The following is a 14,062-nucleotide window of genomic DNA, read 5'->3' as shown; positions in this document are numbered from 1 at the left end:
GGTTCCTGAAATCCCCCATCCACTGATATTCTATTCTCTATTCTATTCTCTAAAGTTGTCTCTGGTAAGATATTCACCATAGACATTAACTTGTATACTCATGTTGGGAACTAAGTCTTAGTTTATTATATTCTGATTATGTGTACTTATGTACTAAACATTCCTAAATGTTTGGAATCCATTTTTTAAGTGAAGTGAAGACGTTTTCTTGCTTCAGATGAACTCAAATAGAAAAGAAATGGAACATGCAGGACCTGTCACCACAAAATGTAATGCAGTCTGCAGGCTGCATGTTATGCAACAGGAGATGCTGAGTAGATTGATTGATATATAGTTTGGTGGGAAAAGATTCAGTAAAACTTGTAGTTTTATACATTTATATCTCTGCTTTTTCTGAACTTAAAGGCTATGGACCTCTTTTTGGGACAATTCTTTTTTATTATTGCATTGTACTCATTGTGAGCTAAAAATCAGTTTTTCAGTTGGTCTTTTGAACCCCTTTCTCTGTACAGCCTTGTGATTCTCTAGTAGCATTCTCTGTATTTTTATTGTGTTCCATCAGGCTCCTGATCTGTGACCTTTATAAACGCTTATTATAGATCAATTCTTATCTTACTAATAAGAATGTGGTTTAAATAAGTGTTTTTGAGCCATTAGTAATTTAGAGATGAGGGTTATTAGATGACAGGGACAACGTGAAAGTACAATTCTCACAGCTAGGCAGAGACTAATTTAAAAAAATGATTTTAAGCCCAAAATGAGTAAAATGCAATCATAAAAAAATTGCCCCCAAATGTGTACATAGCCTTTAAGGCCACCCCCGTGTACAGCTATCAGTGACTGACTGCTATCTCTGTATACACACTTACACAGAGAATGCTGCCAATCGCTGATAAATTCTCTCCCATGTACAACTATCAGTGACTGACTTCTTTGTATACACACTTACACAGAGAATGCTGTAAATCACTCATAATACCTCCCCCATGTACAGCTATCAGTGACTGACAGCTATCTGTGTATACATACTTACACAAAGAATACTATCAATCACTACTAACACCTCCCCCGTGTACATTTATCAGTGACTGACCGCTATCTCTGTAGTCACACATACAGGGAATGCTAGGGGTACCCCAAGCCTTTCTGCTGCCTGAGGTGAAAATTGAAACAGCGCCCCCCCCCCCATACGAAATTCTCAACCTAACCCCTTCCTTCCTAACATTACATAGATCACTACAAAACATGGAGGGTAATACAGCACCCCATACCTCTTCCATCCAACTGATGTAGATGTTCTCATTCCTCATCTTCTCCATTCAGACCAGATCACCATTTTCAGCCATCTCTCGAAACATCTTAGTTTCCTACTTTTCCATTATCCTCCCATCTACTGGACAAATCATCCTGCCACCTCTAATACTGTGCTCCCAATATTATACTACAGAAACAGATAAACCCCCTCATAATACTAGTACTATGCAAATAGTGCCCTTCAATAATTATTGGCACGCAGTGTCCTAAAATAACTGCGCCCAACAAATAGTGTCCCTGACACTAATAGTGTAAACATAAAGTCCCCCAAAAATAATTGTGCTAAGCTGATACTGTGCCACGGTGCCCCCCACAGTAATGGTACTCCCAAAAGTCCCACCAATAGAGCGCACTTGGTAGTAATAGTGCCCCCAACATGTCCCAACTGTAGCCCAGAAGTAATAATGCTCCCATAGTGCCCATATTAGTAAAAATGTTCCCTATAGTCCCCCAGTAGTAATAAAGCCCACCAAAATGCCCCCCCCCCCAGTAATCGTAATTCTCCTTATAATGTGACAGTAGAAAAATGCCCCTTAAGATGAGAACCAGTGCAAAAAATACCTCTTTTAATGGCCCAAGTTGAGCTAATGTCCCCATAGTGCCTCCATAATGTGTGCCAGTATAAAAAAAAAACTATATAATGCCCCCATAGCAAGCCTGTTGCCCCTTTCCCATAGTGGGCCAGTATAAAATACTCCTATATAGTGTCCCCATAATGTGCCAGTATAAAATGCTTCTATATAGCACCCCAGTAAATGTCTCCATAGTGCTGCTCTCCCCCCTTCCTTATAGTGTCCCCGATAATATACCAGTATAAAATGCCCCTATATAGTACCCCAGTAGAGGCCCTCTGTGTCCCCCATAATTTGCCAGTATATAATACCCCTTTTAGTGCCCTCGGTAGATGCCCCCATAGTGCTTCTCTTTCCCCATAGTACCCCCATAATGTGTCCCAGTAGAAAATGCCCCTACAGAGCCTCCCATATAAAAATACCTTTTTTTTGTGCCCTCAGTAGAAGCCCCGTAATAATAATGTGCCAGTAAGAAGTGCCCCTAGATGCCCCCATATTTTTCCTCTCCCCTTACTCCAGTGCCCCCATATAAAATACCCCTTCTTTGTGCCCTCAGTAGATGCCTCCATAGTGCCCCCCAATAATGTGCCAGTAAGAAGTGCCCCCAGATGCCCCCATAGCGCTCCTCTCCTGTATTGTGTGCCATATAAAAAAATTAAAAAAACACAAATACTTACCTCCATGCATCTTTCAGCGACTCGATGCAGGCCTCTTCTGGCCGATGTACGCCGATGACAGTGCCTGTAGCCTATCAGAAGAACGGGGAAGAGACCCGCCTCTCCCCTGCCCCGCAGCACATCGATCTGTATCGCTGTCCTGAGTACAGCGATACAGATGAATATAGAGATGATCACTTCCACAATGAAAGCGCTCATCTCCAGCTGCCCTGCCACCCCCATTTGTTACCAGTGCGATCGCCTCACCTGGCCTAATTGGCGGTGCGGCCCTGGGGAATGCTATCAATCACTGATGACACCTTCCCCATTAACAATGAAGTCAGAAAGAGGAGAGCTTTATAATTATTATAAACTACAAGTTTTACAAAATCTTTTCCCACAAAACTATACTGTACATGGATCTGCTCAGTTCCTCCTGCTCTATAACATGCTGCCTGCACATTGCATTACATTTTGTGGTAACGGGTCCTCTTTAAGGTAAAGATAATGCAGCAGACTACATTAATAAGATCCTTGAAAAAAACTGTCAAACAGGTTTTCTCTAGTGCCACCTATAGTCGAGCTTTGGAATATGACCCAGGTTATCCAACAAACCAAAGACTCATCTGTAGAAAGCATTGTTTTGGAGTTGTTGTTCTGTGTCAGTTCAGGGGTAGGCTACTTTCACACTAGCGTTTTGGCTTTCCGATTGTGAAATCAGTCATGCGCTCTCACAAGCGGTCCAAAACTGATCAGTTTTGCCCTAATGCATTCTGAATGGAAAAGGATCCACTCAAATGCATGAGTTTGCCTCTGTTCAGTCACCATTCCGCTCTGGAGGCGGACACCAAAACGCTGCCTGCAGCGTTTTGCTGTCCACTTGACGAAACTGAGCCAAACGGATCCGTTCTGACACACAATGTAAGTCAATGGGGAAGGATTTGTTTTCTCTGACGCAATCTGGCACAATAGAAAACGGATCCGCCCCCCATCGACTTTCAATGGAGTTCATGACTAGCCGTCTTGGCTATGTTACAGACAACACAAACTGATCCGTTCATGATGGATGCATGTGGTTGTATTATTGTAACTGATCTGTTTTTGCAGATCCATGACTGATCCGCCCAAAACGCGAGTGTGAAAGTAGCCGTAGAGTTGCGGTTGGTGGCGTGAGATGTCGAGTGTATAGCCTTACAAAAAATAATTCTTCTCCTTGTGGACACCCAGTTCGTCATGGTGTGAGCAGCACCTACAGTGCACAATGATTGGGAAGTCTCATTGTCCATTCGCCATGTACAGCAGATGCCACAGGATTCATGTGTTATACTTCAACCTCCACCCCCTCGCCAACTTTTCTTAAATTCATCCCTTCCTTATATTTGCAGGACTATATAATGTACTATCCAGGGGCGTAGCTAAAGGCTCATGGACCCTGGTGCAAGAGTTCAGCTTGGGCCCTCCCTTCACTCAGCGCTGGTGCACCTAGCTTTTCCGCTGCCCGAGGCAAATAATGAAATGCCCCCCCATGCCAAATTCTCAACCTAACCCCTTTCCTCCAATCCTACTGTTAAAGGGGTTGTCCTCTTTTTACATCAATGTCAGATTGGCCGGGGTCCTCCTGCACCCCCAACGATCAACTGTTTGAAGAGAGGGCAGCGCTCATATAAGAGCTGCTTTCTCTGTTCTGTTCACCTGCTCGCCGTAGCATTTGCAGTGATGAGCAGGTAAACAGAGCAGAGAAGGCAGCGCTCATACAAAAAAAAAGCTGACAACCCCTTTAAAGACATACTTGGAAAATATTACATACAGCGCTACAGAACATACAGGGTCATACAGCGCCACATATTTACCTCTTACATCCAGTGGCGTCTCCTCTCTGATGTACATATTCTTTCCTCTTCTTCTCCTGTTAGACCAGACCGCCATTGTGACTTCTTTCAGCTGCACCTCATCTCTGCAGAGTTTAACAAACAGACATCTTATTTTCTTACTTTTCCATCATCTTCCCACCTTCTCAACACCCCATCCTGCCACCCCCAATACTGTGTCCAATGTTCACCCCAATACTTTCCTGCAGAAACAGTCCCCCTGAAAATAATGGTACCACACAGATAGTGCGTCAGTACAAAAACACCTCTTTATATTGTGCGCTAGTACAAACAAATCCCACCTTCCTTTTTAGATCTCCAAACCCCCAATCAGACCCTATTAGATCTCCAGACCCCCCAGTCAGACTTCTCCAGACCCCCTATTAGACTTCTCCAGACTAGGGCTGAAACGATTAGTCGATTGAATCGAGTAATTTGACACAAAAAAATCAATGCAAATTTTTTGCATCGAGGATTTGTTTGTCATGTGACCACGGAGTGGGAGTGATGCGCTTGCTATTACTTACCTCTCCGTTGTCACCCGCCAGCCCGTACCGCGCTGCACTGGATCCTGACACATCGTCAGGTCATAGTGCACGTAAGCGCGCTCTATGACCCGACTCTGTGTGATGTCAGGATCCAGTGCAGCGCACGGAGAAGAAGAGGAAGGACCTGTGGAGCGGCGCCCCTACAGGAAAGGTATTTTATTTCACTGGTGCTGGGGACATGGCACTGAAGGGGGACAGCCGGCAATGGATGGCATGCATGGCGAATGGCATACATGGCGAATGGACAATGAGACTTCCCAATCAATGTGCACTGTAGGTGCTGCTCACACCATGACTGGAACTGCTGATCTGATGGCACTGGGGGACATGGAGGGGCTGATCTGATGGCACTGGGGGACATGGCAATGGATGCCATGGAGGGGCTAATGGCACTGTTGTAGTGCAGCTGAAGGCACTGGGGGAACGGAGCAGATGGCACTGGGGTGGGGGACAGCTGAAGACACTGGGGGAATGGAGCAGATGGCACTGGGGTGGGGGACAGCTGAAGGCACTGGGGGATAGTGGAGCTGATGCATTTGGGATGATCGCACAGCGGGGAACAAAGGGTGTTGGACTGAAGGCAGGGGATCTGATGAGTTTTTTTTTATAAAGGAAAACGGTCTATTAATTCATTTTTTTCTTATTAGATTACTTGATTAATCGTAATAAATTATCGATAGAATACTCGATTACTGAAATGATTGTTTACTGCAGCCCTACTCCATACCCCCCATTAGACATCCATATCAGACCTCAGATCAGACAGTAAAATAATAAAGTAACTTACCTCTCCTGCCTCCACTCTCCCTGTCCTGGCTGTCTTCTCTTCCCAGGGCCCGCACTGTAGTCACCTGACCTCCTGCAGCGTCAGATTGCACTCTGTACGTCCTGACGCTGCAGGCAGCCAGAACACAGCAGCACGGGACCTGAGAAGAGTGAGCAGGAGGAGGGGTAAGTACTGTACAGCGCTCACAGCGCTTCACTCCCCCGCCTCCTGCAGACTAGTAATCGCTTCCATTATGGAAGCGCTCACTAGTAGTCCTTAAAAGTATAGTACTTGCTGCGACCCCTATAGTTACGCCAGTGGTATTATCCTTGGAGGATCTGTCATCAGTGACCTCCCTATCCAACTGTTTGCATCGACATATAGCTGTGGTTCATCTGAGTAAAACTTCATCTGTTTTTCTTTAGTTGATCCAAGGCTTCGTTCCGAGTTGAAATTTTTCTTAATGTGCAAATTAGGCCTTTGGTGCAATGAAGGTGTCAAGCTCCACTCCTTTCTGTGGCCAGTGCCTCCCTGGCTACTTTGCCACTGCCTGTTCCTGTCGAACAAAGCAATGAGTTAGGGGCTGGCCACAGAAAGTAGTGGAGAATGGGTGCCCTCATTGCACCAAAAGTGTAACTTTTTCTTAATATGCAAATATCATAACTTGGGAACACAGCCTCAACAAAAGAAAAAACGTGTTTTAATCAGAATGACAGCTATGTGTCTATGCAAACAGTTGGATAGGGAGGTCGCTGGTGACCAGATTCCCTTTAGTAACCTTACATTCCTCCCTGTCCAGTTCAGCAAATCATGCATATAGTATTTATTTAGCAATATTTCTCCCTTGCTCCTATCCTGTCTTATCTCTGTGTATAGTGGTTACGTCTTATATACGTCATTAATCCGTGTTTTCTTTTCTATCAGGTTGGATGGCCCACCTGCATATAAACCACCTCCACCATCTTTAAAGCTGCAGACAGAACAGGTAAAAATAAATAAATATATATATATATTTATTCTGCTTTACAATACACATTAACAAAAAACAATCAAGGTACTTGCTGTTTGAAAATAATCCTCTCTTCTATTAATCCCTCATCCCATATGGTGCAGTGGGAGTCTCCTCCTAGAATGACATCTGTGTCCTCCTGTATAACGTGTGCTTTCCTAATGGAGATAACTACACGTTATATGAATATCAAATAATTATTCCCCCCCCCCTTGTGTTTTTTTTCCCCTTCTTTTGCTGTTTAACTTTGCAGGCCAAGGACCTAATTGGGAAATTGTATATTTGTGTGTGTGTGTATATATGTAGTTACATCAGAGAGAATCTGTCATCATTAAGATGGTAAACTCACTGAAAGGGACAACCCCTGTCCATATACTGCACACCTCCCAACTTTGTAAACGAACAAAGAGGGACACATTGTTGGGTGCCGCAGCTAGGCCACGCCTCCAACTCCACCCAAAACATAACTACACCTAATCCTACCCAGTCCCCTTAATGCCCCCACGTAGTAATTATTCTCCCTTCATGCCGCCGCACAGTATTAATGCCTACATTGTGTCTTCACATAATTATGCACAGCTGTGCCCCCAGTAATATGCCCACATTGTGCCCCTCACAGAAAGTAAAAAAAACAAAAACACCACATACTTGCCTTCTTCCTAGCAGCAGCAGGACATCGGCTGCTCTGTGGAGGAGGTGGAGCCGAGGCTGACTGCTGGACAGCCCCGCCCCCTGCATAGACCAGAGGTGTGGAGAGTCAGCAGGGGGAAGCAATGATGAAGCAGGGAGCCAACGCCGGCTTTCTGCTTCATCATAATACAGGCAACTGTCTCTGCTTCCTATGGAAGCAGACACAGCTGCCAGAAAGCAGGACATAGCCCCCTGTACTGGGACAGCTCCTGTAATCCGGGACTGTCCCACCAGATCCGGGACGGTTGGGAGGTATGATACTGTGTGAAGTTAGCCATACACATTAGGTAAAAGTTGGACGATCCCACCGATTCTGGCAGAGTTTATACAATTAATGTGTGTGGGGGGTGTCCAGACTCGTTGGCAGACTTGCCAGACTCAACAGACTTGTTGGCAGGTGTTGGGGGGGACATATGTTAGATTTCCACATGGCTGCTCCTTTGTACCCATGAGAGAGATAAGCCAACAGAGTTGTCTGGCAGTGGCTTATTCTCCTCTCCCCATTGCATGCTCAGATGTGGGGAAGCAGCTGACGGTTGAGTGAGTGTACACGTTAACAGCTATCTTGAGGTATTTTGGTTTTAATGATTACATTAATTTGTTTTGAGAATAGGCAGTTATAGAATGTTCTAATATAAATATATGCAAAGTTTTGCTGGCAAACGTTTATTATATCCACACAATAGCCTCTCTCTAAAGTTAAAAAAAATAAAATAAAAAAAATGGAATACCCCTTTAAGTGTGTAGCTTGCTTTAGATCGGTCTATGAACATTATAGGGAGGGAACAGTGCAACTATAGGAGGTTGAGCGATTGCAATAGCCATCCCTTGTCCTTATACTGGGGAGGTGATCACTGCATGTAAATGCAGCGCGCTTTACCTCCACTGAGCGAGCAACGACTGTCGGGAAGGAACGCTTCCTTCCCAACCATCTGCTGCTCATTGCAAGGTGTAAATGCACCTTTAGACTAATTTCACAGTAGCGGTAGGTGGCTTTCTTCTGGCCGATTCTCTGCATAGTTGCCTATTTGCTGGGTTGCAGCCGGATCTCTGCCGGTTAATGGGACCAGATGGAGGCGTTGAAGCTTCTGGCAATGCCCTAGCGCTTGTGTGAAACTAGCTTTCATCCCCCTGTAAAAAGCAGTAGACTTGCACAAGCTGTTTTTATTGAATTTCACCTTAAAATATGAACCCACCAGAAAGAAAGAGAGGATTTGTTTTAAGCAAACATAACAAAGGCTCCATAACCCAGTGCATAGTACCAAAAGTCAAAAATTCCTTCACACACATTGGCACTAAAGCTGGAGAACAACCTTGAGATGTTATTGTAGAACATAAACCGTGAAGTCTTCTATTGTTCCTCCCTTAGGAAACGAGTGAAGTGTGCGTATCATGGCCAACAACCGTGCTGGAAGTTTTTGGACATTAAGTTCTCATGCACGCGACAGTATGTGTTTTACGGTCGGCAAAACAGACACTGGCTGTGTGCATGCCGCCATTTTCGTTTTCCCATCCTTGGCTGCAAAATGGACAAGAATAGGACATTCTATTTTATCTTATTTTTTTGCTGGACTAGTACAGCACAGACATACAGATATGGACAGCACACTGAAATAAATGGGTCCTTATCTGATCAGCAAAAAATGTAGATTGGATGTGAAACAAAAATACGGTTGTGTTCATGTGGCCTTATAGTGGGTAAACTGGTTTAGACCAGAGCAAGATATACAGAAAGGGTCCACCACCAGTAGAATATCTATGGAGCCTGGCAGACGATACTCCTGTTATCTACTGTCATGGCGACAATGGGGTCTGCCAGGGTATATTCGTAATCTCGTTTAGGCACTGCATCATGGTTGCCGTTAACAAAAACCACAATGCAGATTGAGGATTTTTCTTCTTTTTATGCATAACATATGAAGCCTCAGTCCAACAATAATACCCAGATTCTAGATGGCAACAGAGGACCAGACATGGGCCTAGGTTCTCAAACAATGGTAAAACCACAAGGTCCAGCAGAAGACATTGGGGGGGAGAGAAGTACTGGGAAGATGAAATTGTGTCCATAACTGAAGAGATTTTCCAAGATTTTACATTGATGGCCTATACTCAGAGCCCCAAAAGATCAGCAGAATGAATGGGCAACCATGCCTCATCCTTGTTCACTGCAGTACCCGACCCAGTGATGTTCATATGCTTGTAGCTGTGTCTGGTACTGCAGCCTACCCCGTTAACTTAGCGGACACAGCAAGAGGAATATGTATGGTGACAGTATTTAGCGGTGCAGTCAAATGCTTCAGTAAGCATCATCACTTTCTTCTCCTGGGACCCTTTCTTACCATAGACTGGAAAATATAAAGATGACTTATCCTGAGGATAGGTCATCAGTATCAGCTTTGCAGAGATATGAAACCTGGGACCCCTGCCAATCAGCTGTTAGAAAGGGCCTTGAGAAGCTTCTTCCTAGGCCAGTGACATCACTGTACATCGGTCACATGGCCGAGTTGCAGCTCTGCCCCATTCAAGTCAATGGGGCTGAGCTGCAATACCAGGCACTGCCATTATACGATGTACGTCGCTGATTATGGAAAGCTGTTGGGAGCCTGCGTTGCTCACCACAGCTAGAAAACCAGAGGCCATGCACATGTCTTTATATAGTTGGAAATGGGTGGGGGGGGGGGGGTGGAGTTATGGATGTTTTCTAGGATTACAAATTCATGGACAAGGAATACGGTATATAATGGGCTTACCCATATATATAGCAATTCTCCTAGGGGGAAAAATGGGTATAGCTAAAACTTACAATCTTTATTGGTATACATTTTGTTTGATTAAAAACTGCAAAAAAAATAAAAATCAGAAGTTGCATGTAAATCCTTCAGCTACATTTTGCAATTGAAACGCAATAGCACTAGATCATTAGATGTACACCGGCACTTAGTTTGTATCGCCCAAACAATCCAGATTTCACTGTCTCCAGGGTGCTCAGTGGTAAAATAGAAAAGAAATAATAGCAAAGCAGAACAGAAATATTCCGCAGCAATATATTTCTTTTATTTCATCCTTATAAAAATAGCCACATAGCTGGAGCTTTGCTTGTATCCACCTCACTAAGGATGAAATAAAATATACGTTATGGACTGGTGAGTGCAGCAATGGAAATGCATCCTAGAAGAAGCAAAAATGAAGGGGGTTATTGATGTTAATGAATTTAAATTCATATGCCCCAAACACCCACAAATAGCAACTATTTATGCACTTCTCAAGATACACGAGGGCTACCCCCTTCTTAAAGGGATTCATATTGTTTCAGGCATTAACAATTTGATCTAGATCAGATTTTACATAGTAACATAGTATATAAGGTCGAAAAGACCATTTGTCTATCCAGTTCGGCCTGTTATCCAGCAAGTTGATCCAGAGAAAGGCAAAAAAAAAAAAGTGAGGTACAAGCCAATTTTCCCACTTAAGGGGGGAAAAATATCTTGCCGACTCCAATAAAGCAGTCAGAATAACTTTTGAGGCCTTTTGTTCTGTCCCTGTCCTCATATGTGACAGACACTATGGATGTCCTAAAAAAATTGGAGGGGATGACATTGGAGTGAGGAGCCCTTTTAGCTAGTCTATATTTTGAGGCCCTGTACTCCTCTATCCCACACGATAGGGCTGGTGAAGCCATACTCTACTTTTTTAACATGAGGGGACAGCAATACCGAGCCCATAATTTTTTTGTAATCAAACTCCATTATGTCTTGATCCACATTTTTTCTTGTTTGGAAGCACCCTCATCCACCAGATCTGAGGTACCGCAATGGATAGTCCTTCCACGCCAACGTATGCCAACTTAGCACTACAGTGTTTTGCAAGACCACAGCTACTAACATTTTTTTTTTTTTTACGGGACAGTTGTCATCCATTACCCTTTTAAAAGGGGTATATCGCTTTAGGACTGTGGGAGGCTTACCAGGATGCATTTAAAATGGAGAGAGGCAATTTCCTAAATGCAAAGAAATGGTTAGAAGCATCTGATGCAACTCCCATCATAGGCACCTATGATGTAAAACATAGAGAGATCAGAAGAACACGTACTATCTTTAGGAATGTCCTCAGGGCTGACAAGAATGTTGAATTCTTACCTGATAACACTCAGATAATGTTTAAAATAGAGAAAAATCTGCAGGATAATTTGTTTCACAGCCATTTTACTGCCATTTCAAGAGTGCCTACATGGCTGGATCACAAACTCAGAGGCACTTTTAGATGCGGCCACTGTTCAGCCTGTGAATTCATACAGTTGGGGGCCTCATTTGTGGATTTGACCATCCCAACACATGGCACTTTATCAATCGTTCCACAACAGGGGTATTATACTTGCATGTACCTGTCCCCTTAGCTATGTAGTAAAGACTTTCAGAAAGTTCTAGTGTAGGATATGGGAGCATGTCAATGATGTAATCAATAAACGAAGTACTCCCGTGGCGAACCATATTCTGAACGTACATGAGATGAGATTGGGATGCATGAGATTTCAAGGAATGGAGCTCATCCCCCGAACAGTACAGGGAGGTGAAATGGAGAAACTGATTCAGAGGAAGGAACCTCAATCGTTATTCAATACACACTTTGATATCTGGAGGAACTAATGACCATATGTCTCATAACTCCTCTGTGGGGATCATGATTATATTGGTTATTTAGCTGAAGTATAACATATCTTATTATACGTATGTAGTGGCGTAATTAGAGTTCTATAGGCTCCAGGGCAAACTTTGGATCAGGGCCGTACCCGGTCGCACCCTCTGTGACTGCGTTCGTTACACCCCTGGTCTCTGTTAATAATATCCCCCCCCCCCACTAATGTACCTATGGCAACCACAGTAATATCCCTATAGTGCCTTTCCACCCTTCCACTGCCCCAGTAATGTCCCCCACTACCCCTGGTGATATCTCTTTTCCGCAGGTAGTGTCCCACACTTCCCCCAGTACTATTCTCCACTGACCCCGGTAATGTCCCCCACTGCCCCCAGTCTTCACTCACATGTAAGGGGGCCCAGTACTGTCGCTGTACTTCATGTCAGATCCCATCAGTGTGCTCAACTCAACTGCATCACATGCGCTCCAGCATCTATCAGGCCCCGGCGCCTCCCTATTAAAATTAGTCACAAATTAGGCGAGTGGGTGGAGCCTGACTAACATAGGTTAGGCTCCACCCACTCCCTTATTTTATGACTAATTTAGCTTGGACCATATCTACGGTTAGCCAGTTGAGTATTGGATGTACTAACAGCCCTGGCACCACCAATATCCGCTCCTTTCTCTTTCTTTGTATATACAGAGCTAAAAAAAAACATTTAGTAACTCTGCCTTTTCCGTATCTTCAGTGACTGCCCCCCGTTTTCCGTTATTTAGGGGAGCTACCTGCTCTGACCTTGTTTTTTTGGCATTTATATATGTAAAGAATTTTTTGTGATTTGCTTTGCTCTCTTTTGCCACCTGCTGTTCATTTTGTATTTTTGCAGATTTTTTCTCCTTTTTACAAATTCTATTCGAGTTAATAAACTTTTGAAATACATTTTTGTTAACATGTCCTAATAACAAGTAGTATGTCCTAATAACACTTTTTGTAATATATTTTATTCATGTATTTTGTATTTTTAATACACTTTTCCCTCCCTGTGCTCTCAAAATCCACTTTTCTGTACACCACTGACTTCTCAGTGCTGTACGGAGTTGACACTTTATCAATGGGACCGCAGCGCAGGGAGTACGGACCATGCCCCCTGGAGGTTTACCAAATGCTGGCATAACACATGGGTATCCTGTAACCTTGCTGTTACAATTCACAAATCACATACATAGTTGTGTGTAACAGAGGACTTTCCTGTATTACCCACACAGAGCAGCAGCCGAGTCTGACAAAGACGCTGATCTATTGGATTGGAAGAAAGAGTCTGCTTTTACAGTAATTGCCTGTTGCACAGAACAGTGCTATATCCCCCTCCCCCACACTAATGGCCATTTGGTGTTAGTCTAACTATGATGACAGACATTAAATATCAAGCATACCTATCTATCTGCCTTTCCAAGTGATACAGTTGCTGACTGGTGTCTCAGTGTAAGGGGATACAGTATCTATAGTGACACAGTTTAGTTATTGCACACTGTGCAGGCTTTCAATAGTTGTATAAGGCATTATGCCTTTTAATTTATACCAATAAAGATTGTGGGTTTTCGGGGATTTTCAGGGAGCTCCAACACCACCCCTAACACCCAGCTAGTTGATAGCTCCTCCCACCCAGCTAGTTACATACACTCCCCTATCGCCGCCCCTTACACCCAGCTAGTTGATGGCTCCTCCCACCCAGCTAGTTACATACACTCCCCTATCGCCGCCCCTAACACCTAGCTAGTTTATAGCTCCTCCCACCCAGCTAGTTACATACACTCCCCTATCGCCGCCCCTTACACCCAGCTAGTTGATGGCTCCTCCCACCCAGCTAGTTACATGGACACTCCCCAATCACTGTGCCCGTTGCTGATTTGACATGACCATGGACATAACAGGAAATAAGAGCTGCATGGACATGGTCATGTGATCACAGCCCAGAAGATGGGAGCAATAAAAGTTAAAAGAAATAC

General features: G+C 44.0%; 1 protein-coding gene across 1 annotated transcript in view; it reads left to right on the top strand.

Moving 5' to 3' along the window:
- NECTIN2 (nectin cell adhesion molecule 2) overlaps positions 1 to 14,062 on the top strand; it is a 91,561-nt gene that overhangs the window by 69,796 nt on the left and 7,703 nt on the right. The window contains exon 7 of the mRNA XM_040434233.1: positions 6,649 to 6,709. Within this exon, the coding sequence (XP_040290167.1) occupies positions 6,649 to 6,709 (61 nt within the window). The remainder of the gene's footprint in view (positions 1 to 6,648; positions 6,710 to 14,062) is intronic.

Source organism: Bufo bufo, chromosome 1 (genome assembly GCF_905171765.1).
Source record: "Bufo bufo chromosome 1, aBufBuf1.1, whole genome shotgun sequence".
Classification (NCBI taxonomy): domain Eukaryota; kingdom Metazoa; phylum Chordata; class Amphibia; order Anura; family Bufonidae; genus Bufo; species Bufo bufo.
This window is presented reverse-complemented; position numbering and strand designations above follow the sequence as displayed.